This window comes from Miniopterus natalensis, chromosome 12, assembly GCF_054644295.1.
Source record: "Miniopterus natalensis isolate mMinNat1 chromosome 12, mMinNat1.hap1, whole genome shotgun sequence".
Taxonomy (NCBI): Eukaryota; Metazoa; Chordata; class Mammalia; order Chiroptera; family Miniopteridae; genus Miniopterus; species Miniopterus natalensis.
The window spans coordinates 67,213,115-67,240,318 of record NC_142092.1 but is presented as its reverse complement, the minus strand read 5'-3'; the positions used below and the strand labels follow the sequence as shown (position 1 = coordinate 67,240,318).

The following is a 27,204-nucleotide window of genomic DNA, read 5'->3' as shown; positions in this document are numbered from 1 at the left end:
CTCTATCAGATTGTAAGGCCCATGAGGGCAGGGATCATACTGGTCTCATTTACATCATAGGTACTTTATAGCTATTTGTTGAATGAATTAAGAAATGTATGCTTGTGGACATAATTCATTTGACAACAAACTTAAAAATTAATTTTACTTTGAAACAATTTCATACTTACAGAATAGCTGCAAGATTAATACAAAGACCTTCACCCATTAAAGACCTTCACCTCATTAAATTTTAGCCAAATGTCTCCAAAATACACTTTAGAGCAAGAGGATCCAGTCCAGGGTCACTTGAACAACAAACATTTATTGAGAACCCACTACTACTGGATTATGTAACAGTCTCCTAACTGGTCTCTCAGCTGCAACCATTGCCTCCTAGTCTCGTACAACACCACTTCCTTCTAAAATGAGTTAGATCATGTTACTCCCCTCCTCAAAACCCTGCAATAACTCCCTACTACATTAAAAGTAAAACATCAGGTAAAAAAAGCAACATTCTTCCCTCTCCCCCTCCCCCTCCCCCTCCCCTCCCCCTCCCTCTCCCCTTGCTCCAACCACACTAATCTTGCCATTTTCAAGATTCTAGATATGTTTTCATCTTAGGGACTCTGCATCAGCTCCTCCTTATAATTCCCCTCTAGTACCTGCATGGCTAACCAACCTTCTCCCCCACCCCCCACCCCCCACCCCCCACCCCCCACCCCTTTGTTGGTTCTTCAAAATGCATCACCCCACCCCATCTCTCTTATCCTTCTAGGGTTCCCCCCCTCACTTATTGCTTTCTAATATACTGTACAGTTATTTATTGTTTCTGTCCTGTCTCCTCTACTAGAATGTAGCTATGGGTTGAGGATAGGGATCTTTGTCTATTTTGTTTGCTGAATATCCCAAGTGCTTACAACTGTACTTGGTACATAGTTGGTGTTCAATAAGAGCTGTTGAATGAACCAAATGTTGAAGGTATACTAGTGCCAGGTCCTGTTCTTGGCGCTGAGGGTTCAACGAAAACCCTCTGTCCCGGTGGAACTCACATTGAAGTATACTTAAACCAGCTAACCCTGTCCCAATCTAGGCTCCTCCTGCCTATTCCCTTTGAGATTTGGGGCAAGGTACTTAATCACTCCGAGTCTTGCCGTTCTTTCAGTCGTTATGAGGATTAAACAGAAAAACAGCGTTTATATAGCATTTAGCTTAAGAAACACTTTATTATTTGTTTCCTTTCCTTACAGGCTGGAAGACTGGTAGTCTGACATCTCTGCCACAGATTTAGGCAAGGCTTTCACAAGCCTAGGAAAGGTGCAAGTAGGTTACTATGGCCAGGCTTACCTAATTTTTTTTTTTTCCAATCCATTTTTAAAATCCACACCGGAGAATAGTTTTTTTATTGATTTTAGAGAGAGGGGAAGGGGGCGAGAGAGAAACAGAGAGAAACATCCATGTGGCGAGGGAAACGTCCATCGGTTGCCTCTCGTACAAGCCCCCTGCGGGGTTCGGATGGGCAATCCAGGTATGTGCCCTGACCAGAATCGGACCCGCAACCTTCTAGCGCATCAGACGACGCTCCAACCAACAGGGCCACCGGGGGTCAGGGTCAGGCTTACCTAACTTTTAACTAAAGCTGTCCCGGTGAGAGAATGCGTAAATGGGTTAAAGTGAGAAACCAGGGAATGGCTAGGGTTACCTATTTCGTTGTTTTGATCGGAAAAACCTCGCTTGGTCCCCTGAGGTGAAAGTCTGGAGGAAGGAAACTGGAGAAAAAGAGGAGTATCTGGCCACTACTCAAAACTACAAATCCCAGCCCTCCCCGCGGCAGACTACGGGTCCCAGCAGGTCTCACGGCTTGGACCCGAGGAGCCTCTCCGGGCCGGGCCTGCGGCTGGAGTTCGGCGGCTGAAGGCGCGGGGCGTGTCGAGGCAGCGGACGGACCTGGGTCAAACTTTACGCCGCTGCGCAGACACCTTCCACGGGCCGGACGTGACGTAGGAAGAGTTCCGGCTTCGGCCTCTGCCGCTGCCGCTGCCGCCGCTACTTCAGCTGCCGCTGCCGCCGCCGCCACCGCCGTCGGGGCTTCTTATTTCTAAAATGGCGCCCCTAGACTTGGACAAGTACGTGGAGATAGCGCGGCTGTGCAAGTACCTCCCGGAGAATGACCTGAAGGTGAGCTCGGTCGGGGCGGGAGCGCTGCCGGCGGGGCTCGCCCCTCCCGGCAGCGGGGCGCCCGCCGGCCCGCCCTTCTCTACCGAGACCCCCGCCAGCATCTCGTCCCGGCTTGGTGACGGGCCTGACGCGGTGCTGAGCGACCCGGGCCGGTTTGGGGGAGCCGGAAGAGCCGGGGTCCCCCGAGTGCTGTCCCGGTTCCGTAGCGGGTATCCCGAGGGATGTCGCGGCCTCCTCCCCAGGGTTGCCCCCCCTCCCCCGGCCTTCGGGCTGCCTGCGGGCTCCGAGCCCCAGCTGCCGTGCAAAGAAGACTCCTCTCTCCTAACCCCGTCTCCAGTCTCCCGGAGTCGGAACCGAGCCCCGGCGCGCGCTGCCCTCAAGATGGGGTCATCCCTCCTGAGGTGGTGACAGGAGCGCGGGGTGGCCGGCGTCTGACAGATGTCTCCGGCCCCGGGAACGCGACCCGATGTGTTTAGGTTCCCGAGGACTGGGCAGACGGTGGGCCAGAGCCGCTTGGTCGGGACGTGGGAGAACGGCAGGGCGTCCCTCTTTCCCTGCCACTCCTCCCAGTTGCTTTTCAGGAGTGTGGGTTTTCTCCTGCTGATTCAAATGTGCATCCCGTTTTCGTGGACGCCGTTGAGCTAACTTATGTGGATAATTTAGTGGTCCCTCAGTAAATACAAATACTTTTCTATTCTTTTAAGTTGTTAGCTCAGGCTTGCATTTTCTTGGTTTTCTATAGGAGGTAGAATTGTTTTTTGTTACTGCCGAGTCCAAGTCACAGTAAATGTCTGTGTGGCTAAAGGAATGAATGTAAGCCTTTGGCAAGTCTTTCTATGCGTTTGTTAAACCAGTGCTTAGGTGTCTAGCGGTGTTTAACAGGTAGTGCTACTGTCTGTTTTATTTGTTCACTTAACTTTGACTTGCTCTGTGGTAAGTAAACTGTCAATAGCTTCTGAGTTCTTTTTATTTTTTAAGCTGTGGGTTTAAAGCAATTTAGCTTTGTGAATTTTTTTTCTTAAGATGCTACTCGTTTTTTCTTTTGCTCTCTCTTTTGGTACAGGAAGTTGATATTTAAGGACAGTCAACAAGTATGCAAAGTATTGAAAGCCAAAGGAGCTGTTGTGGACGTAACTTATTTGTACTTATAGGTAAAGCATGTGTGCTGTATTATAGGGGAGTCATTCTTGTGTATTTTCTTCTTCTTAATAGGGTACTTTAATTAAAGTGAGAACAAAGCCAATATTAGTAGAAATGTAGCTTTTATGCTCATCTGATTCCTTTATGGCTTCTTTCTGCTAGATGCTTTTTTAGGAAACAAAAATACAAGCAACCTTGGTACCCAGTTCATGGAAAACTAACCAGACATCTTTTGGTAGCATTGTTCATCCCATGGGTGAAGTGGGTTTTTGCGTATCAGCGAATTGAGATGAAATTCTCTGTTCTTTAGCCTATGTAAAGCTGTTTTAAGCTTTGTGTTTATAATTAGTAAAATGTTGTTTATTATGAAAGTGTATGTTGATATTAACTTGAAATTGGATATTGAAATGATTTGGATGATAATCAAAATTTGGATTTGGATTTTTCTTTAGACCTCTTAGTTTGATAAATATTAGATTTCCTTCCCACCACAAGGAAATGTTATTAAAGCATTTCTTTTCCCCTTGCAGTACAACTGGACTATATTTGGCATATCTCTGTTTCTTAAGAAACTTGTTTTTTAATCTCTGGGCAACTACTGGGGAAAATTATGAACTTTTCTTTTAAGCGGAGGCTTTTTTTGGTTGGTTTTGGAAATGTTTTTATCAGACTAATTTGCTTGTGATTTAATTTGCTCCTCTCTAGTGTATTTAAAGAAATTTAATTTTGTTTTTACTTCTTGGCATGAAGTGCAAACTAAAATTAGGCAGGCCAAGAAAGTATTCCAGGAGCACCTTTTCAGAGACTTTAAGGCCAAAGTAAAAGATTCTGTCAGAGGAAGAAAAGTAATCATTGGTGCCACTTAATGATCATATGGAAAAGATTTGTTCTGGTAGAAAAGACAAATTCATTGTGTTTTAAACTGACTAGAAGTTGGAGGTACTAAATAAAATAATAAATGCATAAGATGTTCTAGATCTAATTTTGATTTTTCTATACCTAAATTGGAAGTGGTCAAATCACTAGTACTGGATCAAATCTGTATAACTGTTTTGAAGGTATAAGTTTGAAATATGGAAGCCAGTGGACCAAAGTAACCTTTCTTTAAAAAGAGGTCATGTGATTCTCATCCACAATAAAGATTTCAGAGCTGAGCATCAAAGATACAGATTGCACATCTGGCCAAGTAGAAGAATGAATGATAAAAGGCAGGTTTATTGAATATTTATACTTAAGTACTTAGGTGGGTAATGGGTTCTGTAACTTGAAGATTGTCTGATCTCTTGGATGATTCTTAAAGGTGACATGTAAGCAGAGAAATTGCACATGGAGTTACTATTCAGTTGTTTTTTTTTACCGAGAAACTGAAGACAGTTACTACCATGGTAGGGATTGGGAGAATACTAGTGTCTATCGCAGAGATGCAACACAAAGAATTGTGTAATTCCATAGTAGCCACTCTTACAGATTAATAGTTAATGTAATCTTTGTAGAACTCACTTTTATGTTTAGTCTGAGCCATTTGAGTTTTTTGTATAAGGCTACCTGCTCTGCAAAGTTGTACATCTATCTGAAATGCCTCCATAAAGCTTCAAGGAATTCTCCCTTTTTTCCTATATTTGTTGAACAACTTTTCGTATCTTCTCATTCATCCTCTATCTGATTTTCTAGATTGTTATCAAATGTTGTAGTCTTTATCTTTCCATACTTATATCCTTCCATACATACTTACCACTCACCTTACTCCCTGTCTTACTGATCATTCTGTTTACCTGAGTTGTTTGGTTTTGCATTGTATCTTTCTTCAGGTAATGCAAGGAAAACTTAACATAGTACAGGACTTAGGCACACACCATGGCTTTGTATGGGGCCGGAAGAGTGTTTTCAAGACTCTTTCTGATAATGCCTTACATTTTGTTTGCCACTTTGGCCACAGAATCACGTTATCTTGCATATTCCGAAAATAGTCTGTAACAGTGCTGTCCAGCAGAAATAAAATGCTCAGAAATGTGAGCTGCAAAATACATTTTTAAAAAAGTAAAAAAGAAACAGTTGGAGTTAATTTTAGTAATATTTAACCTAATTTCAAGATGTAATTAGTATAAAATTACTAATGTAATATTTTCCCTTTTTTTTGTACTAAATCTATGAAATATGATGTATATTTTACATTTATGATGTATCCCGATTCAGACCAGTCACATTCCAGGTGCTCAATAGCTACATGTGGCTGTAGGTATAGAATGGGACAGTGCACACCTTTAACAATTCCCCAGCCCATTTCCTAGAATTGCAGAGCTGAGAGAGAATCAGAGTTAATCTAGTTATGTACCCTTCTCATTTTACAGCTTTGTAGAGTTTATGATCTGCCTGAGGATGTCCAGCTAATCCATGAGTTATGTTGGAAAGCCTCCTTGTGCAGAGCTCTTTCTGATATAGTTAATAACCTTTTTAGGATGGCAGATAACTTGCTTTTCTAAGTATGTCTTCCACTTCGCCTTTTTTTTTTTTTTTTTACCTTCCATTCTAAGCACATTGGATTGCTGTCTTCTGACAGCATGCCCTGTACTTCCTTGCTGCTTTTCAGTCTGTTTCTTTCACCTATTTAATATGTACATAGCACAAATATTAAATTATTTAATACTCTCTGAGTTGGGTTCTAATATTTGCCCCATTTTACAAGTAGGTAACTGAAGCATAGACAGGTTAAGTAACTTTCCAAAGTCATAAAACTAGTAAGTAAGTGGAGGAGCTGGGATTCAAACCTAGGCAAGTCTGGCTCCAGGGTTCACATCCTTAACTATCACTTGTGCTTCCTTTATGCAATACATTCCATGCCTCTTTTGAGCTTTAGCTCAGCTGCCACTTTCTCCTTGTTAGGGGCCCTGGATTCTGTAGTCAGAATTACTAGCAATGATTAGAATTTTCATAGCTACTTATAGTTTTCTGAGCACCTTCATGTCCATTCTGTCATTTATACAGTCCTTGTAATAGGCAGAGCAGATACCAAAGCCAGGAATGGATAAGATTTAAGTCATTTTTGCCTCAGTGACTCAGCAGAGTACATGCCTGAATTTATTTGCTGTTAAAAATTCCCATTCATTCTTTTCTATACTAACCTTTTCCCTATAGCACTTTTAGTCTTTTACCACTTGTAGTATTCTCTCTTGTGTGATAGCAAAGTGTATGTGATAATCAGTTAATGTTTGTTGAATCAAACTGTATACTGCTTTACAACAGAGAGATTTTTAAGGATGTGACAGTAGGTTTTAGAAATATTATGTCAACATTGTGGACTATGAATTGGAATGAGACAGGAATGTCATAGAAGCAATAGACCAGTGACATGAGAACTTGAAGTATAATACGACCTGTTGACAGGGTAGGTCTAGGTGATGAGAGAGAGGGAAAATTATAGTGTAATCTCTTAGTTTCTGGCATGGATTACTTAGTAAATACTATAACTAGATTAAGGAATGCAAGGGAGTTTGGTTTTGGCATACTAGATTTGAGATGCTGCCAAGTCAAGACATTGAGGTAGAGCCGTCGCTGGCATGGCTCAGTTGGTTGAGCCATGTCCCATGCACTGAGAGACCACTGGTTCGATTCCCTGTCAGGACACACACCCAGGTTGCAGGCCCGATCCCCAGTAGGGGGCGTGCAGGAGGCAGCCAATCAATGTTTCTCTCTCATTGATGTTTCACTCTCCTTCTCCCTTCCTCTCTCTTTGAAATCAATAAAAACATATCTAAAAATAAAAAATACATTGAGGTAGAGATGTTCAGAAGACTTGGATACTGTTAACAGATATTTTATTGATTGCCCTATGTGCTCCAGGCACTGTCCTAGCAGTATTACACTCAGGACAAAGGTCTAGACCAGTAGTTCTTAACTGGGGGTGATTTGCATTCAAGAGGATATTTGACAAGGCATGAAGACGTTTTTGTTTGTCATAGCTGGGGTGGGGGGCGTTACTGTTGGTATCTAGTGGGTACAGAAGCCTGAGATATTGCTAAACATCCTATAATGCACTGGATAGTAGACCCCCACAACAAAGAATTATCAGTAGTAGTGATGTGGTTGAGAATTTAAAATCCAGTGTATTTGAGGGACAAGAGGGAGCAGGGAGACAGGGCCAGAGAATAGAATGGAACTGTGAACATGTATCTTGAGGAAAAGGTAGACAAAGGAAATAGAGTCCATTAAGAATGGGGGCCATGAACTCCAACTTGTTCAAGGATTAAGAATTAATTGGGCATCATGAGGAGAGATGGGTAAAGTTTGCCCTAAATTTGAGATAAGATTAAGAATTTTGCTTAGTGCCTGTTCAGAGCAGTAACAGTAACCACACTTCCTACAAACTAAGCAGCAGAACAAAGCTGTGAAGGGCTTTGGAGGAGCTTTTCCCATGGCAAGACTGGGCTCTGTGAGGCTACTGTGTGGATGGTTGGCTGACATATGTAGGTTTCATAGACTTTATTTTTGTGTGTGATTGATATGAAATTGTAAGCTACTGCTGAACTGGAGACATGAGAAGCAATGGCTTTGGCTTAGAGACTTAACTCTAAATCCTCAGTTGGGACTGCAGAAGTGGCAGTTACAGAAGGCAGCTGTTACTTTACTCAAGTTAGTGTGCTTGGCCTCAGGTTAAAGATGCTGCCTGAGTAGTTTACATGTGCTCTCCAGACACTCACTGGCCTTTGAGATTGGCAGGGTTTCACAGTGATGTTCTTTATAGTCTACTGTTACTTTCAGATCATTACTGGGGGTATGGGCTAGTCTCCTTGCAGTTCAAGAAGCATTATGGGCTAGAAGAGCCAGTCATATTTGGGTGCAAATTCTGGCACATTCAAATATGGGAACCATGGAGAGTCCCTCAGGAATCTGCTGTGATTAATTTTAAAATGTTAATTAAATGATCACTCCCTTCCAAAAGGATACAGAGTGGTTTACAAAGATGCATTCAATATAGCAAGATAAATTGTACTAAGAATAAGTAAGAAAAATGAGACAAAGAGAAAATACAGGAAACCGAGATGAGGCCAGAAGTAAAAGTAAGAATATATATAAAATAAAAGCTGTGATGATCAGGTTACTTCTTTGACCTTAGTCCCTAAGCTTTGTAGGAGCCTACTGGAAGATGGGAACTGATCAGTTGAAATAGTCACAGAGTCTATAAGATGATAAAAACAGGCTTCTCAGGGAAATCACATTGATCCTTGTTAAAGACATTCTTTCCCTGAGTCTTCCTTGAAGGCAACTGTTTAATCACAGCATCTTATGTACTTCGTTTATTTATAGTCTGTACAGTGACAAGCTCTATAGAGGACTGTTTCCTACAGCGTCCCTTACTGCATGCTGATGGCATGACAGTAAAGTGCAAGTTGGAAAAGGAGGGCAGTATAATGCAGGGTGGGGACAGGCCTCTTTAGAGGACAATCTGACCTAATTCAGGGTGGGTTTATAGTAGGTTTGTTTGGGTAACATTTTAATAATTTATCTTTAAAGGAGTGTAAACAGTGGTGCCCTCAAATTTACAAGTAACCAACAGTTTCCTGAGGTAAGCAAATAGAAAGATCAACACTGTAGGATATAGAGAACTTTTCTCTCCCAGAGATGCATTATGGAAAGAAGAGTGAGAGATGAACTTCTTTGGTGGCTTGTGTCCAAGGATGTGTTGGGGGAAACATTTAAATTGTATTCATGGTATGGGTTCTGAGCTTCACTGATGGAGGTGAGGGCTCTTTTTAAAAGATGTGAAATCTGAAAGGGAGTGTGGATGGAACAAGTGCCTGACAGCATGCAGGCCTCATGGCAACAAACAGAAAAGTGTCCACTCTTGTACAAATTACAGCAAACTCATACAGATACTTTTGGTGGAATTCTCTTTGAGGAGGTTTGGTGAGTTTACCTGAAAAAATATTGCAAATATTATTAGAGCAAGGCATTATACCTAAGAAAGGTGGGTAATGTCCTGAGATAGGTACTTTAAAACATCACTGTATTGTTTTATAAATTGTACAGTAGCAGAAAAAACATTTTTAAAGTATTAATTGCTACTCTCTGAAGCTAACCTAAAAAGAGTAGTGCTCTTTATTCTGGCAAAATGGGAAGAAAGACGGTGGTAATGAAAGACTATTAAAAAAACAAAACAGGCCAAACATGGCATATTTGTTTTTTGGAACCAACCTTAAGCTACATGGAAGTGAGTTAGGGTTTAAAAAAATGCAAATAGTAGGTTGTAAACTTTGGGAGCTAATTACTGTAAACATAATCCCAGAATCATCAAAGAGCAGTTTCCTTTCCTATCAAACAATATAAGTATTAGTTCTTGTCTTTTTGTCATGTGATCCTTAGTTTTAATATTGTAGTAAAAGGTTGCATTTTATCTTTTCTTCTTACAGCGGCTATGTGACTATGTTTGTGACCTCCTCTTGGAAGAGTCAAATGTTCAGCCAGTATCGACACCAGTAACAGTGTGTGGAGACATACACGGACAGGTAAAATTTCATAAGCAGATTTTGAGCTTTGTACTGTCCATAGTACATGTGTGTTTCCACTTGTGCTGCAAAAAACAAACAAAAACAAATGAACAAACAACAGTTGGTGGTTGGCTAGAATGATATGACTACTGTTATAGTGAATAAAAGCAGTGGTCAAATTGTATATGGAGTTTGTTGAAATTATACCTGCAAAGCAAATAAAATGCAGCACTATTGTTCTGTGGAGAGGGGGAGATACAAAACACAAATGTGGACTACTCATAGTTACTGTGATTAATAGGAGATGCTTTGGTTTTTTAGGCGCTAATTTTCTATTCATTCTATTTACTCCTGTCATATTTTGTTGAAAATTAATCATTTCTTTAGTGAAAATGAGAATAGCAAAGATTCAGAAAGAAGATTGTTGGTGCATGATTTCACAGCAAGTCACTGTTAGAATGGGATGAGAGAGATTTAGTTCATTTATTTTTTTCATCTGCTGGGTTTTTGTTTGTTTTTAAGACTTTCAAGGTAAGAGGGGCACACATCATCTTTAGATGCTTAATGTCAGTGTTTAGCCTAGTTGGAAACCTGTGTGTTTATAGTTTTTTTTTAAATAGGGAAATGAAAGGTGAACTGAACACTCATAGCCTGCTGTATGCACACAATGGAGTTAGGGCTACAAAAGAGATACACATTGTGAACAATATAGTATTTATGAATGCTAACAGGACTTTACTCTCTTTTGTGCAATTTCCCTGCCTTACCTGTATGTCTGCCTAAAGGAACAGAAATGTGGATAAATAGGCTGTGGTTGGGGGCTGCTGGCTGCTCAGTGATTAAAGTCCTATTTTGACTACTTAGATGGCTCTTCTTTTTGGCTTTTCAATCTGTTCTCTGAATGGTTGAGATTATAATAAATCTGACATCTGCATGTTCTCAGCTTCTAAATAGAGACCCCATTATGCCATTTGTGATCTCTTAGTAGATTTTAGGAGTGGATTTCTTAAAATTTCCTTGTAACTTCTCTCCAAAAGTATAATATAACTTGTATTTTGCTAACATAAAGGATATTAATATAAGCAGTTTTTTAACATATTTCTAAAAGCTGGAATAAACTAAGCAATGTTTCCCTCTAATTATAACATTAAAATTGAGGGATTATCAAGAACTTTTCAATATATGAATTACAGCCATGATCAAAAGTCAGGAAGTTAGAGCAACTTCGAATTACGAAAATTAAAATCATAAAATTGTATTTCTATATTATATATACTTTTATCCAAATGTACAGTTCTTGCTAACATTTATCTTGTGTTTTGAGGTTAACAAAGTGCTTTTTCGCATATTCCATGTAAAATTTTTTCAGTTCTATGAGATTGGGTCATTTTGTAGAGAAAGAAACAGAGACTAAAAGATTGAAGAATTAGCCCAAACACTCTCAGCTATTAAGGGACAGAGCAGAGATCTGAAACTCATTTGCGTACCTAGTAGCCCATGTTAATTTAAAACTACCATCAAACTGTGAACATTGTTTCTCTTGTACTTGACCCTTTAAAACAATTGCTAATCAAAAGCATGGGACTTGCGGAGCGTCTCACCGTCTGCTGACTGAATAAACTAAATGTAAGATGTGTCCTTTAGGACTTGTACAGTTGTCTTTCCCTTGGGCCAGTTCTGGAATTGCAGGATTGGGTTATGAGTATAAATAAACATGCTGGCGAGCATATACAGCTGTCCCTCGGTATCCTCAGGAGATTGGCTCCAGGACCTCCCACAGATACCAAAATCCTGGAATGCTCAAGTCCCTTATATAAAATGGCATAGTATTTGCATATAACCTATGCACATCCCCCCATATACTTTAAATCCAAATTACTTATAATACCTAATACAACGTAAATGCTATGTAAATGTACGGTGTCCCAAAAAAAGTATACACACACTTTGAGTAATTATAAAGGCAGTCTTTATTAAAATACATTTTATTTTCAAAATTGAGATATCAGCTGTTAAAGTGTGTGTACATTTTTTTGGGGACACCTGTAGTTTAAGGAATAATGACAAGAAAAAAAAAGTTTCTACATGTTCAGTACAGACACAATCATTGTGGGCCTAACTACATGGTACATGTCAGCAGGAACATAACATTCCCCCTCTGCCCCTCATCCCCAATATTTCTGATATGCTGTTGCTTGAATGGGGGTGAGTCCGCAATACGGAATCTGGATCTGCAGATACAAATGGCCGACTGTTGTCCTGAGAAGCGTTGAAGCAGCGTAATCTAGTGAGGAGATGGTAGACTTCATTGTCAGACAGAGCTTGATTTTAAGTCCTGACTTGGCTATATACTGGCTGTTTAAGAAGCCTCTTCAGCTAGCTCATAAGTTCTTTACCTGTGGCCTGTGGATCCTTGAGGGGCCCCTAAGGTGTTACAAATACAATTGAGGGTAAAACCGCTGGTGTCTCACCACAAATCAAGGGAGTAGCACCAGACTTATGCTGGTTGTCATTGTCTTCTGTAACAGCATGCATGCACAGTGAAGTAAAATGCCTCTATCATTTAAGATTGTCCTTGATGAAGCAGTGATATTCTTTTTAACTCTCAGCCCTGAGTAGATACTTCTTTTGAATGTGATGAACTAGGAAGTCTGCATAAAGCACATCTGCGTACCAAAGAAAGATGGCTTGCTCAAGGAAAAGCTCTTGTGTAGTTCTTTACATAACGAGCTAAGTAGCCTCTTTTTTTATGGAATGCCATTTTTACTTGAGAGAATGAATGGCCAACTGTGGGTATTGGCAGTCATTTTTGCAAAAGTGAAGGAAATGAGTCAGTCACTTCAGGGAACACATTTCACAGTATTTTTGCCAACATCAGAATTTGAGTTTTCAAATGAAAACTTGAATCCACCACTATGAGGCTAACAGCTTCTAATACTTAAAGACTTTTCTGATGAGATGAGTGGTAATATTAACATATTAATATGGTTTTTTGATGATGTGTAATGAAATGTCATTTTAGTGGACTAGTATGTTGTCCACTCAAAGTGTTACACCAATCTATGTGAGTATGATAAGACCATTTTTCAAGTTTCGATATATTAAAAACAGAATATGGACCGTTATCTGTAAAGGTAATTAAAATACTTCTTTTTGTAACACATATCTGTGTAAAGCTGGATTTTCTTCATATACTTTAATCAGTCTGTCCCAACAGATTGAATGCAGAGGTAGGGTATGCGAGGCCAGCTGTATTATATTTAGCCAGATATAAAAGAGATTTGCAAAAATGTAAAACAGTGCCAATCTTCTCATTAAATTTGTTTTGTTTTGGAAAACAGTTTGTTTTTCATTAAAAATATGTATATGTTACTATTTAATGAGTTATTGATCTTAAAAGTGAATTTTATTTTATTTTATTTTAATTTTTAAAAAATATATCTTTATTGATTTCAGAGAGGAAAGGAGAGGGAGAGAGAGAGAGATAGAAATATCAATGATGAGAGAGTCATTGATCGGCTGCCTTCTGCACACCCCCAACTGGGGATCGAGCCCGCAACCTAGGCATGTGCCCTGACCGGGAATCGAACCCTGATCGCCAGGATCCTAGGTCAACGCTCAACCTCTGAGCCATGCCTGGTCGGGCTAAAAGTGAATTTTAAAAAAACGGTCCATTTTAATTTGTAATATGGAAAATACTGATTGATACAACCTACATAAACAAAAGTTTTTTGGGGACCTCTAAGTTTTAAGACTATGAATGGGTTTCTGAAGCCAAAAGTTTAAAAGCCACTGAGCTAGCCAGCTGTTTCCTTGCCTCTAATGATGGAATAAAATCCACTTCTCAGGATTGGTTTTGTTTTAAAATGAGACCACTTACAGGGTTTCTGTGATATGAAAAACATACACTAGATGGTAGAAATTATTTGTGAAATGATGAGGTGGACTTATAGTAATAGAGGGCAGGATCAATTGTCTGCACATGTTCTCTGTAAATGTTTATTAAATAATTTTGGGAAAAGCTGCCAATAATGGATTATGAACTATGTGTTCCTGAAGCAGAATTTTTTCTTTTTTTAAATATATCTTTATTGATTTCAGAGAGGAAAGGAGAGGGAGAGAGAGAGATAGAAACAGCAATGATGAGTCATTGATCAGCTGCCTAGCCCACAACCCGGGCATGTGCCCTGACCGGGAATTGAACCCCCATCTCGTGGATCCTAGGTTGCTGCTCAACCGCTGAACCATGCCCGGCCGGGCTGAAGCAGAATTTTTGATCGTCTATTAAATGTACATAGGATATATTTCTGTAGCCCAGGGGTGTGGCTCAGTGGATTGAGCATCATCGTATGCACCAAGAGGTCACGGTTCGATTCCCGGTCAGGGCACATGCCTAGGTTGCCCGCTCGATCCCCAGTGGGAGGCGTGCAGAAGGCAGCCGATCAATGTTTCTCATCTTTCTCCCTCTCCCTTTCTCTCTCTAAAATCAGTAAAAACATATTTAAAACAGAACATATTTCTATATCAGTAGAAAAGTTTAGGCTCAACCGTTCTTCTACCACACTTTTATGAAAGCAATTGTTTTATAAAACTTTTTAATGTTCCCTTCTTGACTTTGTGTGTATACATACTTTTTACATAGTAAAATTGTGTAGTTACAGTATAGGTATAGTTTTGTATTCCATTCTTTTCCCTAATCATTTTTCTAATTTGCTGTATAGTTTGCATTATAATCATTATTCACAACCACATAAGGTCCAAGTCCTTGAGTTGGGAGGTCATACCTTATTTATTTATTTTTATTGATTATAGAGAGAAGGGTGGGGAGAGAGAGAGAGAGAGAAACATCGATGCGAGAGAGAAACATGGATCTGTTGCCTCTCGTATGAACCCCGACTGGGAGATCAAATTCACAACCTGAATATGTGCCCTGACCGGGAATCATACCCTCCACTTTTCTGGTGCACAGGATGATCCTCCAACCAACTGAGCCACACCAGCCAGGGCAGGAGATCATACTTTATTAAAATATTTCCTAATGTTAGTCATGAAGCTTTTTTTCTTTTGTTATTCTGAATGCTATTGTAACACATTTTCTATATATTTATATAACATTTTATTTTATTTTTTTTGCTTTTAGGATATAGTCAAAGAAGTAGAATTACTGGGCCAGTTATATGCATACATACACACGTACATGTATATGTATACAAGAGTGTGTGTATATGTAGATATTTTTTACTGTTCATGCTGTGTTTGTGTATATATATAAATATAAAAATATATAAGAGATGACATTCACACATATATACATCTGTGGGGTAGGAAATATACTCCTTTCAAAGGGAGAGACTCCACATAATAGAAATGGACAGCAAATATTTTGAAAAAATAATAGTCTACCACTTGACTAAGATTAAACATTTGTTTCACTTATTAGTTTGCTAATTTTAAGAAGAGAGGAAAATTTTATTTTAAACTTTCTAAGGTTTTGTTTAAGCAAGTAATAACTCTTTTTAAAAAAATATGTTTTTATTGATTTCAAAGAGAGGAAGGGAGAGGGAGAGAGATAGAAACAGTAATGATGAGAGAGAGTCATTGATCGGCTGCCACCTATATGTCCCCTGCTGAGGATAGAGCCTGCAACCTGAGCATGTGCCCTGACCGGGAATCTAACTGCAATCTCCTGGATCATAGGTCGATGTTCATCCGCTGAGCCACACCGGTGAGCAGTAATAACTCTTTAAACCAGCTATTTTCAACTGGTGTGCTGTAAGAATTTTTAAAACATGCAATTCCCGACTAGTTAGGGGTACTGACCCTCACCTCTTTTCCCTTAGATTGTCAAATATAAAAATGACAGCCCTTGCTCGTGTGGCTCAGTTGGTTGAGTATTGTACTGTGCATCGAAAGGTTGCCAGTTTGATTCCTGGTCAGGGCACATGTTGCTGGTTTGGTCCCCAGTTGGGGCACATACGAGAGGCAACCAATCTATGTTTTTCTCCCACATCGATGTTTCTCTCTTTCTAAAATCAAGTTAAAATAAATAAATAAATAAAAAATAAATGACAACAGCCAACACAGTAGCTGTCTGGTGTGAATTAATCAAAATTATTATTTGTTTTGTCAGATTGGCCAAAAATATATTTTTTGGTGTGCAGCAGAATTTTAGTAATTCGTTTATGTGTGCCATGAGATGAAAAAGGTTGAAAATTGCTGCTTTAGACTTATGAAACAGTTATAAGGGGGAGTGCTTTCGGTATTTAACATTTAAATTTCAGTTTTGTTCACTGTTACTAAGATTTCTGTATTGTTTTAAGTATTAGAAATTTAAGTATAATTTTATTTTCAAGTGTTAAAGATAAATGTGTAGAAAGTTATTAGTTGTAGTAGGTATAATTTATGACAGTCAATTCCTTTGATCCAGAATCTTTTTTCAGAAAAACTGAAGTTTTCTTTAAGAATTAGATTAGGGTAATCTAGTTGACTGAAGTTACCAAATGTGCAATTTGTCATTTACCAATTTTTAGACAAATAGAATATGGTGAAATATACAGTTCTTTTTTACTAATTATCGAGAAGACAGTCCACATCATGGATCCTGTGGGTACACATCAACAGTAGAGTGTAGAAAGGTAGGTTGATCTGTTCTTTGTCTTGTAAGTTTATCCTTTGAAAGAAATTTTTACCCACTTGTTTCCTTATCTTTTATGTCATTGAAATAGATGCTGAATATCTGACAGGATGGTTAGGTTAGCTTATTGGCAAGTTAGGTAACTGATAAATGACTTAATATTCTCAAGTGATAGATGAGGAGATGTATGAAAGAAATTTGAGAGTGAGGCTAATAACATTAATGATCTAAGAATGACTTTAATGGTAACTGAGCTTTATTTTAATGCTTTATTATTATTTTTTTTAGGCTTGGGAGCTGTGTGCTTGTCAACTTTGCTTACACTTTTTTTCTTTTTATTAATGTCAGTATTTGAAGTCCACTTAATTAACTGCTTCTTTACACATTTGCTCTCAGTTTTATTATTTTACACCATTATAGGAATTTGTAACCAACATGTATTGCCTTTCTTTTATAGTTTTATGACCTTTGTGAACTATTCAGAACTGGAGGTCAGGTTCCTGACACAAACTACATATTTATGGTATGTAAACACCAGTGACATCAAGAACTTATTAAAAAAGGGAAAGATCTGTCTTATTACATATAAATTACATAACAATTTTATTTAAGTATCTGAAAAGGTGATTCTGCACTTTTCTACATTGTTCTGTGCCCTCTAGTTGAGAATAGTTGCTTTAGTAAACTGATGTATACATAGGACTGGGTTGTAGCCCTCAGTAATGGTTGGGCAAAAAATATCTTAGAACCTCTGGTTTAAGGCATAAATCTTGAATTTATTGTTGTTTTACCAAAATTTTGAGCGCTCATTTTTATCTGTTATTAATCTGTGAATTGATGAAAATGCACACATACACATTTGCTATGAAGATGCATATTTACTTAACTTTTCTTCCAGAACGTAATGTTACTGCTTTACTTTTTCTGAATCCTTATGTCATGTTCCTTCCTTCTGAAAGTTTCTGGGTCATTTTTCTATTATTCTTTTAGCTGTTTTCCTATTGGTTTACTATTGCCCCAAGTAAAATGTTAATTGAAGTGTAAATAGCATGTCATCATGTGCCATTGTTAAATACAGAGCTGAACACCAAACACTGTTTTAATTATGGTATTTGCTTTTACAAAAACAAAACACTATTTTCTTCAGGTTGGCAGCTCTTTTGATACAGTTAAAGTTATTTGAAATTTATTTAAAAGTGTTGATTCACATGATCTTTTTGAAACATCTGATACTGTGGATAATAAGAATTGAAAAAAATGGTGGTTTTCCCGGGAAAATCATTGAGAGAATTGTACTGCAGGCGCCTGTAGGTCTCTTGAATCATAGACTAGCACAAATACTTAGTAAAGACAACCTGTTTGCTTCCATTTGAAGTTTTTGTTAAAACTGTTTCCAAATAATGTAATGTGTAACTCTTCATTGTTGTTTTTTTGGGCTATGTCTCTGAATTTGTGCACTTTGCAATAACTTCTTAAAAATATTGTTGCTATTGTACTGTTTGTAACTGTAAACTTTTACATTACAGGGCGATTTTGTAGACAGAGGTTACTATAGTTTGGAGACCTTCACTTACCTTCTTGCACTAAAGGCTAAATGGCCTGATCGTATTACGCTTTTGCGAGGAAATCATGAGAGTAGACAGATAACACAGGTGTATGGATTTTATGGTAAGACCTCTGTTTCTCTGACTCTGAACATTGTTTTACTTTCCTCTTTGGGGGGGAAAAAACCACACAAGTCATGCATGTGCTTTATAGTAAAATTTGAAAATACAGAGAATCTTTTTCCACTTTCTCACCCTTTAACTTTCTTTCTCTCTTCCCCCAATCAATGGAAAATCTTACCATGGAGAGAAAATCATTCTTAAGTTTTTGGTGTACATTTTCCTAGATCAGTGCCTCAAAGTGTAGTCCTCAGTTTACCTCTTTGGAATCATCTGGGTGCTTGTTAAAAATGCAGATTTTTGCCTCCCCCAGCAGATATTTTGGGGTGGGACCCTTGAATTTACTGAAGGTGAATGTTCTGCACACTCAAGTTTGAGAGTCTCTTCTATACCTATGTACATATTTGTGTGCGTGTGTACGTTGTATACATACGTGTGTGTGCATACATACCACACTAAAATGGGATCACACCTGCTTTTTTCATTTAATATTGTGACCTGCCTTCTTACTTCATTAATGTTATTTTTATAGCTGCATTGTAGTCTATGACTTTCCTATAATTGATTTAACCAGTCCCTTTAACATTGAATGTTGGAGTTATTTTTAAGTTGCTGGTATATACATAGCTGAATGAATATCCTTTTACACACACACACACACACACACACACACAATATCCCAAGGATATATAAATATCCTTTTACATATATATTAAATTATATACATAAATCTGCGTGCTTGCTTCAGAGAACCCCAGCACCTCAGGAATTAGGAGCAGAACTCAGCCATTAAAAACAAATAGCTGCTGCCCTGGCTGGTGTGGCCCAGTTGGTTGAGCATCGTCCCGGGCACCAAAAAGACAGCTGGTTGAATTCCTAGGCAGGGCACGTGCTCAGGTGGGCTTGATCCCCAACAGGGGGCTTGAGGAGGCAGCCGATCAGTGCTGCTCTCTCTCTCCCTCCTTTTCTCTTCCTCTAAAATCAATAAAAAAGATATTTTAAAAAATTATCTAAAAGCAAAATAGCTGCTTTTATGAAATTTTTATATGATTGAAAGTTTTAATAAAAGTTAAGAAGTTCTTTGAAGGAGGTAGACAGAAGAATTGTTGAGATTATTAATATGAATTTTTCCTTGAGCACAAAGCAGATATTGAGAGATTTGCAAATAAGTTTATAGCCCTTTAGTTTCAGATTTTATATTTTGAATTATCTTCTGCCTTTATAAAGATAAACAACTCTCTTACTAGTTTAAGCTGAATTCCTATTGTCTCAGTATTTGATGCTTTTTCTGTTGTTTACTAAATTTTTTTAAATTGATTTAGAGAGAGAGAGAGCATGGGAGAGAAACATCGATTTGTTTCACTTATTTATGCATTCAGTGGTTGCGCTTCTGACCTGGAATCAAACTCACAACCTTGGCCTATTGGGAGGATGCTCTAACCAACTGAGCTACTTGGCTAGGGCTGTATTCTTTATTTTTATTGGCAGACTCAGTACTTCATTACTGAGAACTCTCCTGTTTCTTTCATAGATGAGTGCCAAACCAAATATGGAAATGCTAATGCCTGGAGATACTGTACCAAAGTTTTCGACATGCTCACAGTAGCAGCTGTAAGTTTATATAAATCTTTTTAGAACTTCAAAGTATTTTCTTGTCGATATCACTTTGCATATTTTTATTTAATTGCCATCTTAGTTATATTGATATTATTAGGACTCACGGATGGGTTTATATATGACTGAGTGTGTTATTATATGTTCAACTCTGTTATCTTTTTTTGTTAGTTAATAGATGAGCAGATTTTGTGTGTTCATGGTGGTTTATCTCCTGATATCAAAACACTGGATCAAATTCGAACCATTGAACGGAATCAGGAAATTCCTCATAAAGGAGCATTTTGTGATCTGGTTTGGTCAGACCCTGAAGATGTGGATACTTGGGCTATCAGTCCCCGAGGAGCAGGTTGGCTTTTTGGCGCAAAGGTCACAAATGAGGTAAAGTCAGCATTTTCAGAAAAGTGGTTTTTTGGTTGCTAATGGACTAAGTAAAGACCTGTGGTGGATGTAGGTAACAAAGTTACCTCGTCTAGCTTTCTCACACTATGGTGCTTATGGATATAAAATATCTCATCTAGGTTATCATGTTTATTTCCATAATAATTAGAGGAGGCGACATAATGAAAGCACCTCCTTCAGCATCTACTTGGTAATATATGTAAAATAAATGTTCTTTTCTTTCAAATATTGCAATTAAGTAATGAGATTAAGGAAGAGCAAGATAGGCAATTTAAAAAATATATACTTTTAATATTTATATTTTTAGTTGAGATACAGTTGACATTTAACATTGTATTAGTTTTTTGTGTGTTTTTTTCTTAGAGAGAGAGAAACCTCAATGATGAGGAGTCACTGATCGGCTGCCTCCTGCACGACCCCCTGCTGGGGATCGAGCCTGCATCCCAGGCATGTGCCCTGACTGGGAATCAAACCTTGATCTCCTGGATCCCAGGTCTATGCTCAACTGCTGGGCCACACTTGGCCCAGCAACATTGTATTAGTTTTAGTAGGTGTACAACATAATGACTTGATATGTGTATATATTATGCAAGATAACTTTTTGAAGTTCAGCTCTTTACACACACACACACACAGAGAGAGAGAGAGAGAGAGAGAGAGAGAGAGAGAGAGATGAGCTACATCAGGAAGTAACCCAGCATGGAATAGAGAGTTCGCTTCAAAATAACTTGTTACTTAGCCTGTCTGAATCCCTGTTCCCTTACACTGAAAAATGATGTCTCAGAGTTTTTGTAAGAACTGTACTAAACCCTCAGTAAATGATAGATATGGTAGCAATGTGTTTATTATTAAACAGTAAAATCTTTGTTTCATATCTGATAGTATTTGTAGTATGCTTTTCTTCCAGAAACTTCCAGTTATGTGACTGCATGATTTCTAAACTCTTTAATAGACTCGGGCCAAAGTGACTCTATAACCTATAACTTACTGAAATTATTGGGGGTAACTGTAGAATGGGTTTTGTAATCATGAGAACTGTATTTAGTAATAGGATTTATACTTTATTTAAATGTTAATTTTTTTATGTATGTGGGTTGATATTTTTAAAAAATATGCTGTATACTTAACAGAACCTTTCTAAATTGCAGTTTGTTCATATCAACAACTTAAAACTCATCTGCAGAGCACACCAACTAGTGCATGAAGGCTATAAGTTTATGTTTGACGAGAAGCTGGTAACAGTATGGTCTGCTCCTAATTACTGCTATCGTTGTGGAAATATTGCTTCGATAATGGTCTTCAAAGATGTAAATACAAGAGAACCAAAGTTATTCCGGGCAGTTCCCGATTCAGAACGTGTTATTCCTCCTAGAACAACAACGCCGTATTTCCTTTGAGGCCTTCGCCCATCCTGCTGACCGGTCACATTTTTCTGCCCTCTTCTTACCCCAACTTTCGTGTATTACCCTCTATAATATACTTTTTATTGAGCACTTTGCTGCTGAAATGCTGCCTCTTGCCTTTTTTTATTTTAAATTATCTAAATTTATTGTTTGTTATGGTGTCTATAACAATGTTTTACTATCAGTTTTCCCCCCATCCCATCCTCACCTTGGACTCATCTGAGAAGACTTGAGAGATGTCTTAATACTCATACTTCTGCATGTAGCTCTTGCTTATTTACTGGTCTGAGGGAAACAAGATGTGTTTCCTTTTTTAAAAAGCTAATTGAGAGAACAGACTACACTGAAATACTCCTCCTTTTGTATCATTCAGCCTTTTGTTTTAGTTTGGTAAGTTTTAAGAAATTTCAGCAGCAAAGTTGTTATTCAGTGGGCACGATGGACTGCAGATGCCTCGAGTTATGTACACTTGTTCCAGCTGTAAACTTCATTGTCCTTTGTTGGATGATATTTTAAATGGATATAAAATAAATTGGTCTAAAGGGCTGCCCTCCTTGTTGTGTTTTTAAATTTGAGTTAAAAACTGCTACAGCTTATGACTTTGTACATTAAGATAATTGTTTTGATCTTTTTTCAGATTCCTTGTATTTTTAAATAAAATAATCTTAAATCCAGATAGGTTGAAGTGTTAGAAATTTTAAACAGCTTACATTGTTAGCTTAAAGTTACTTTTTTTTCTTTTTTCCTAGTCAGAGTTCTTGACCCTTTGGTTATTGAGTTTAAAACTTCAACTGAAATTCAATATTATTTATTTAAGGAAAAAAAAAATCACTAAACTGTGCCTAAGAACATAACTGCCATATTAATGTTTTGGTTTCTATCCTCTATAGTAATAGAAAAACATTTAATACTTGTAATGCTGATATGTTCATTTGATACCAGTTGAGTAGAATGTGATCAATCCAGTTTACAATCTATCATGAGTATCATTAAGTAAAATCTATGTAACTTTTCAATAGGAATCATTTTCTTGCTGTAACACTTGACCTTAACTTTTAGAAAGTGTTCATTTTTTAACTGCAACTGGAAAGGTTGAAAAGTCAGGACTCTTGTATTTGTGAACTGTAATCAGAAGCAGGTTTTAAAAAGTGTGGAAAGAAACAATTGTCCTTTTTTGTAAAGGTCTGTGACACCATGTTTCAGCTTTGTGTAAGTAATTTGAATATCCAAAGGGTTGTGATGATCAGTTCTTGATATGCAATGTCCACTTAATAAGGACAAGTGTTCCAGTGTCTCATGACTATGGTCATAAGTGATGTTGGAATTTACCATTTGGTGAAATAGTTGGTATCCTTTTACTACTATAGTTAATTTTTGTCATTCCAGGAAATCTTTGTGAAGCCAGCCAATAATAAAGCACTTTAGCATTTGTTCAGGTAGTTTTGAAAACCAACTTTTCCCTTTCAGGATAAGAATTTCCAGGTTACCTAAAAATGCAATAAAAATCTTTATAGTCTACACTTCTTGGCACATAATTTTTCATCAGGGTTTTCTTTTATTAAATGAGCACAACACTGTTTTGATTTTTCCCCTCCAGCCACCTAGCTACTTGTGTAGTTTTTAATTGTATAGCTGTATGAAAGAAGTGGCTAAGACATTTGCTGCACACACTTGAACTGTTGGGTCAGTAGCTTTGTGTCATTGCCCTGACCCCAGTGTAATTCAGGGGGAAAGGTATTAATCTTACAGGGATATGTAGCTATGTATTTTACTAATTGTTAAACACTGGAAATTAATGATGCAGACAACTTGATGCGGTCTTTAAACAGCTCTCTGCAGTATTTTTTTCCTGTTACCATAAGTTGTATTGAAGTGCTTGATCTCCTCTGCTTTTAAGTTGTGCCAGTGAAACCAGCAACCCTGAGCCCTCCCTTCCCATTTGACACCCTCTAGTTTAGATTGATGTCGTTGTTTAGTTATCCCTGTAATGTGACTTTTATTTTTGAGTTATGGTATACTGCGTTTGTCTGTCACTAGTTGGGCATGTGCCAATAATATTCTGTCCATTCCTTAACTGCCATCTCTGTTCTGCCTGAGTTTTTTCTCTTCAACTGAATATCGGCTTTTTGCATGGAAAAAAAAAGGTTTTTACTATTAGACATGTAAAAGGAAGAGAGAGTGAATGTATTGGACTTTGAAAGCCTAAAAGGAATATTTGGATTCCTCTACTAAATAAGGGCTATGTACTATATAGAGTAATCATATGGTGGAAGATACTTGTAAGTCATAGGTTTGCAGGCAGGAGGATCTGTTACTCCCTGTATCTAGGCTGAATGTAAAGTCCCTTATATTGTATTAATGGGGGTAATAACTATTTTTATTTGCCTATTATATACTTGGTTTCTAATAAATTGTCCTAGGCTCTAGTGAGAACTGTCTACTTTTAATTGCCAATCACTCCCTTTCCTTACTTGCCTGATATACTCTTGGCCAGCTTTTTATAGGTTAATGCTTTTTCCTGAAATATATCACCACTTTAAATGTGTTAATTTGGGTGTGATCCTAAAAAGCCTGGATCAAGAGCATACCTAATATGTGACCTGCATCAGCTCCTACTCCATCTGGATGTCTAGAACTGTTGGAAGATTTTAACGTCTTAAATCCTGGGTTTTGCTTTTGAATAAGGTTTGAAATACTGTTCATTGCATTACGATTTGTGTGTTTTTGCTTTGTAAGCCCAGCACCAGGTTTTGGAAAATGCCTGTATTGTGAAAGCAAATCTGAACTCTTTCTGAGCCTTTCATTGTGGGAAATAGAATTGCTTTTCATCAGCCTCCAGAAAATTGTGTACCTGGAGTTGAAGTGATTTAACAGCAAGAATCCAGATTTTTAAATGTAATTGTTTTTTAATTGCTAATGTTTGTAAAGCACCTTCAGTTCTTTGGATGAAGGGTGCTATATTCTCTCAGTGTAAATTAATAAAAACATTATAGGAAGTTTGTCAGAAATTTTATCGAATGCATAGTCTGTAGTATGTCCCAACAAGAAGTTAGCATTTTATATAACACAATTTAAATTAAAAAATGCTTATTCCTTCACTTGGTTGCTTGACTAGTAAACAGAAGTGAAACTTTCTTGTTCCGTATTTGACTCTGGGCTAACTGTTCCATTCTTTAAATGCATTATCCATTGTTATGTCCTGGGTCTGGTGGCCAGAACCAGGCTTCATGAGATTGTCACAACTATTTCAGTTGTATATTTACAGTGTGCAATAATGCTAAGAAAATATACAGTAGAAAAACACCAGAAAGAAGCATTTGGAAAGTCCCCTAGTATGCCAAACAGTGGATGCTTGGGGAAGTTTGGTTCCTTACTCCCCTATTATTAGTTTTCTATTTCCTTGTCAGTCAGTTGGTGAGTATGTGACTTTCTTACCCTCATGAGAGTATGCTTCTCCTGGTTTGGATCATTCAAATGTTTTCTTGATTCAAAAATGCATGAAATTAATGAAGATTTTTGTGTGTGTGTTAACAACATTATGTAAGTTTATTCCACTTAATCCCTGGGCACCCACTGTTCTGAGCAACCTGCTTTTGTGTGTAAATGGGAATGGGCTAGAAAAGATTGCACAGGGGCATTATGGAATAGTGGAAAGAATGTAGGCTTTGTGATCAGGTCTAGGTCAAAATCCCAGCCATGCCAGGCAGCTAACCTGTGTTGAGCACACTTAGCTAAATGCCGTGATGCCCTATTTTGTGGTACCCTTACTATGGCTCTATGACTATTACCTTTTTTCTTCTTCTTCAGATGAGGACACAGGCTTAAAGAGGAAGGGTAACTTGCCCAGGGCTGCACAGGAGAGCTGGAACTTGAACCCCTGTAGGACATACCAGAGTACATCTTAAGCCCTCTTACAGCAATTTTAAGCAATAGTGGCTATTGTAGCTGTGTGACCCTGAGCAAATTGGGTTTTCTGAATTTTGAAATTCTGTGTCTAAAATAAGAGAATACCATACAGACTTGATAATGGTTAAAAATAGCACTCATAAAGCACCCAGTCCTTGGCCCAAAGCGACTGTTTATTGAGAACGTGCTAATATACCATTTACCCCAAATCATTGTAGCTGGGAAGTAAGAATAACCCAAGGCAATATGTAATTGCTGACCTAGTAAAGCTTATGTTAGTGCAACAAGTTTGGAGAAGGAAATGTTTGCTGTAGGATGGAGTAATTGGGAAAGGCTTAAAAGAGGAAGTATGAATTAAATGTAGACTGGAATGATGGGATGTGCATTCTTACACAGTAAAATCACAGAGGCAGAGATCGCTAGAACTGGGACATGACACAAAGATACGACTTGAGGGTACTTCTTGGGAAGGCATAAGAAAGGAATAGCTGAAGCTCTAATATTTACCATTTATCAGACAGGCGTTGGCCAATTATGAAACACTTTGAAAACCAGGCAGAGGATTTTAATCATTTGTAAAGAAAGGTAATATTTCGACATTAGATGATCTTCCCCACCAGAACAACTCCACCTCCTCCAGTCTTGTCTGACATTCTGGGGTTCTTTACCCTTTCTGGTTCGGTAATATTACAGTGGATACTGTTGGTTGGAATTGTGGTTGTGGTTCTGTGATTTTGGGGTTACATAAAATACTAATTTGGGGGACCAACAGATGTTTGACATTTTTTCCTTGTCATAGCTCATAGCCATTTAAAAAATCTCTACAATTTACTATCATTTCATGGAAGGAAGGTCATTTTTAACATCACAGATGTAAAAAGAGCCATATCTGCATAAGTGCAGCCATAAATTTGGTTTTGTGAAAACTGTAGTATCCTTGTTTTTGCCATTTGTGAAGATCAGTGAGAGATTTGTCTTCGACCTGTTGGTGTGTACCATTCTAGGCTGTCTCGCATAAAAATGTCTTCTAATAAAATGGAAGTTGTTTAGGAAAAAGTGTACACAAGGAATCTAGAGAGGCTGAAGGGGATACTACCTTCAAGGAAGAATTTTATACATTAATGAGCTATGTCTTATATTCAACAATGGCCTTGTAAAGGTAACATTGGGCTTATGTGCTAGTAGCCTGTCAACAACAAAAATTTCAACAAGTGAAATTTATTTTAACTGGTGAACTCAAAATCATCCGTGATATGATAGGATGGTTAGCATACACTCAGGGACCTATTTAGGCCTTTGAAAATGGAACACATTGTTTTTAGTCATGGCATCAGTTGTTTGCAGTGTTGCTCCTCCGTGGCAATTAAAAAACACACACAAACTCTTGCTCTACTGGAAGCCTGCACCCGAGCTTGTGATCCTGTAGAGGGCTGAGTTCATCTAAACCACGCTTTGTATGGTAGGTTGAGTTTTCTGGCTGGGTCCTCTATGAAGGGTATCTGGGAGCTGTGAGGACATTTCATTCACCATGATCTAGAGCAGTGATTTTCAACCTTTTTCATCTTGTACACAAACTAATTACTAAAATTCTGTGGCACACCAGAAAGTATATCTTTTGCCGATCTGACAAAAAAAAAAAAGTATAATTTTTATTCATTCACACTGGAGGGCTATTGTGTTAGCTGTTGGCATTTTTTTATTTGACAGTCTAAGGGAAATGATTGACTAGTGAGGTACTGGCATGTTTTAAAAATTCTTGGGACGCGCGGATTAAAAATCGCAGATGTAGAGACCGGGGCCGC

At 38.1% G+C, this 27,204-nt stretch overlaps 1 protein-coding gene across 1 annotated transcript; it reads left to right on the top strand.

Annotated features, from left to right (window-relative positions):
- Window positions 1-1,864: 1,864 nt before the first annotated feature.
- PPP6C (protein phosphatase 6 catalytic subunit) lies at window positions 1,865-24,594 on the top strand. Its single transcript, XM_016210964.2, has 7 exons — window positions 1,865-2,157; window positions 9,702-9,797; window positions 16,871-16,936; window positions 17,940-18,081; window positions 19,609-19,688; window positions 19,863-20,072; window positions 21,242-24,594. Exons 1-7 carry the CDS (start codon window positions 2,083-2,085, stop codon window positions 21,488-21,490), a joined length of 918 nt encoding a protein of 305 aa, XP_016066450.1. The 5' UTR covers window positions 1,865-2,082; the 3' UTR covers window positions 21,491-24,594.
- The last annotated feature ends 2,610 nt before the right edge of the window (window positions 24,595-27,204 follow it).

Coding starts and splice junctions, on each gene's coding strand:
- PPP6C (XM_016210964.2), top strand. CDS start 2,083: ATGGCGCCCCTAGACTTGGACAAGTACGTGGAGATAGCGCGGCTGTGC. Junction 9,798..16,870: donor GTGGAGACATACACGGACAG/GTAAAATTTCAT, acceptor TTTCTTTTATAG/TTTTATGACCTTTGTGAACT. Junction 20,073..21,241: donor GCGCAAAGGTCACAAATGAG/GTAAAGTCAGCA, acceptor TCTAAATTGCAG/TTTGTTCATATCAACAACTT.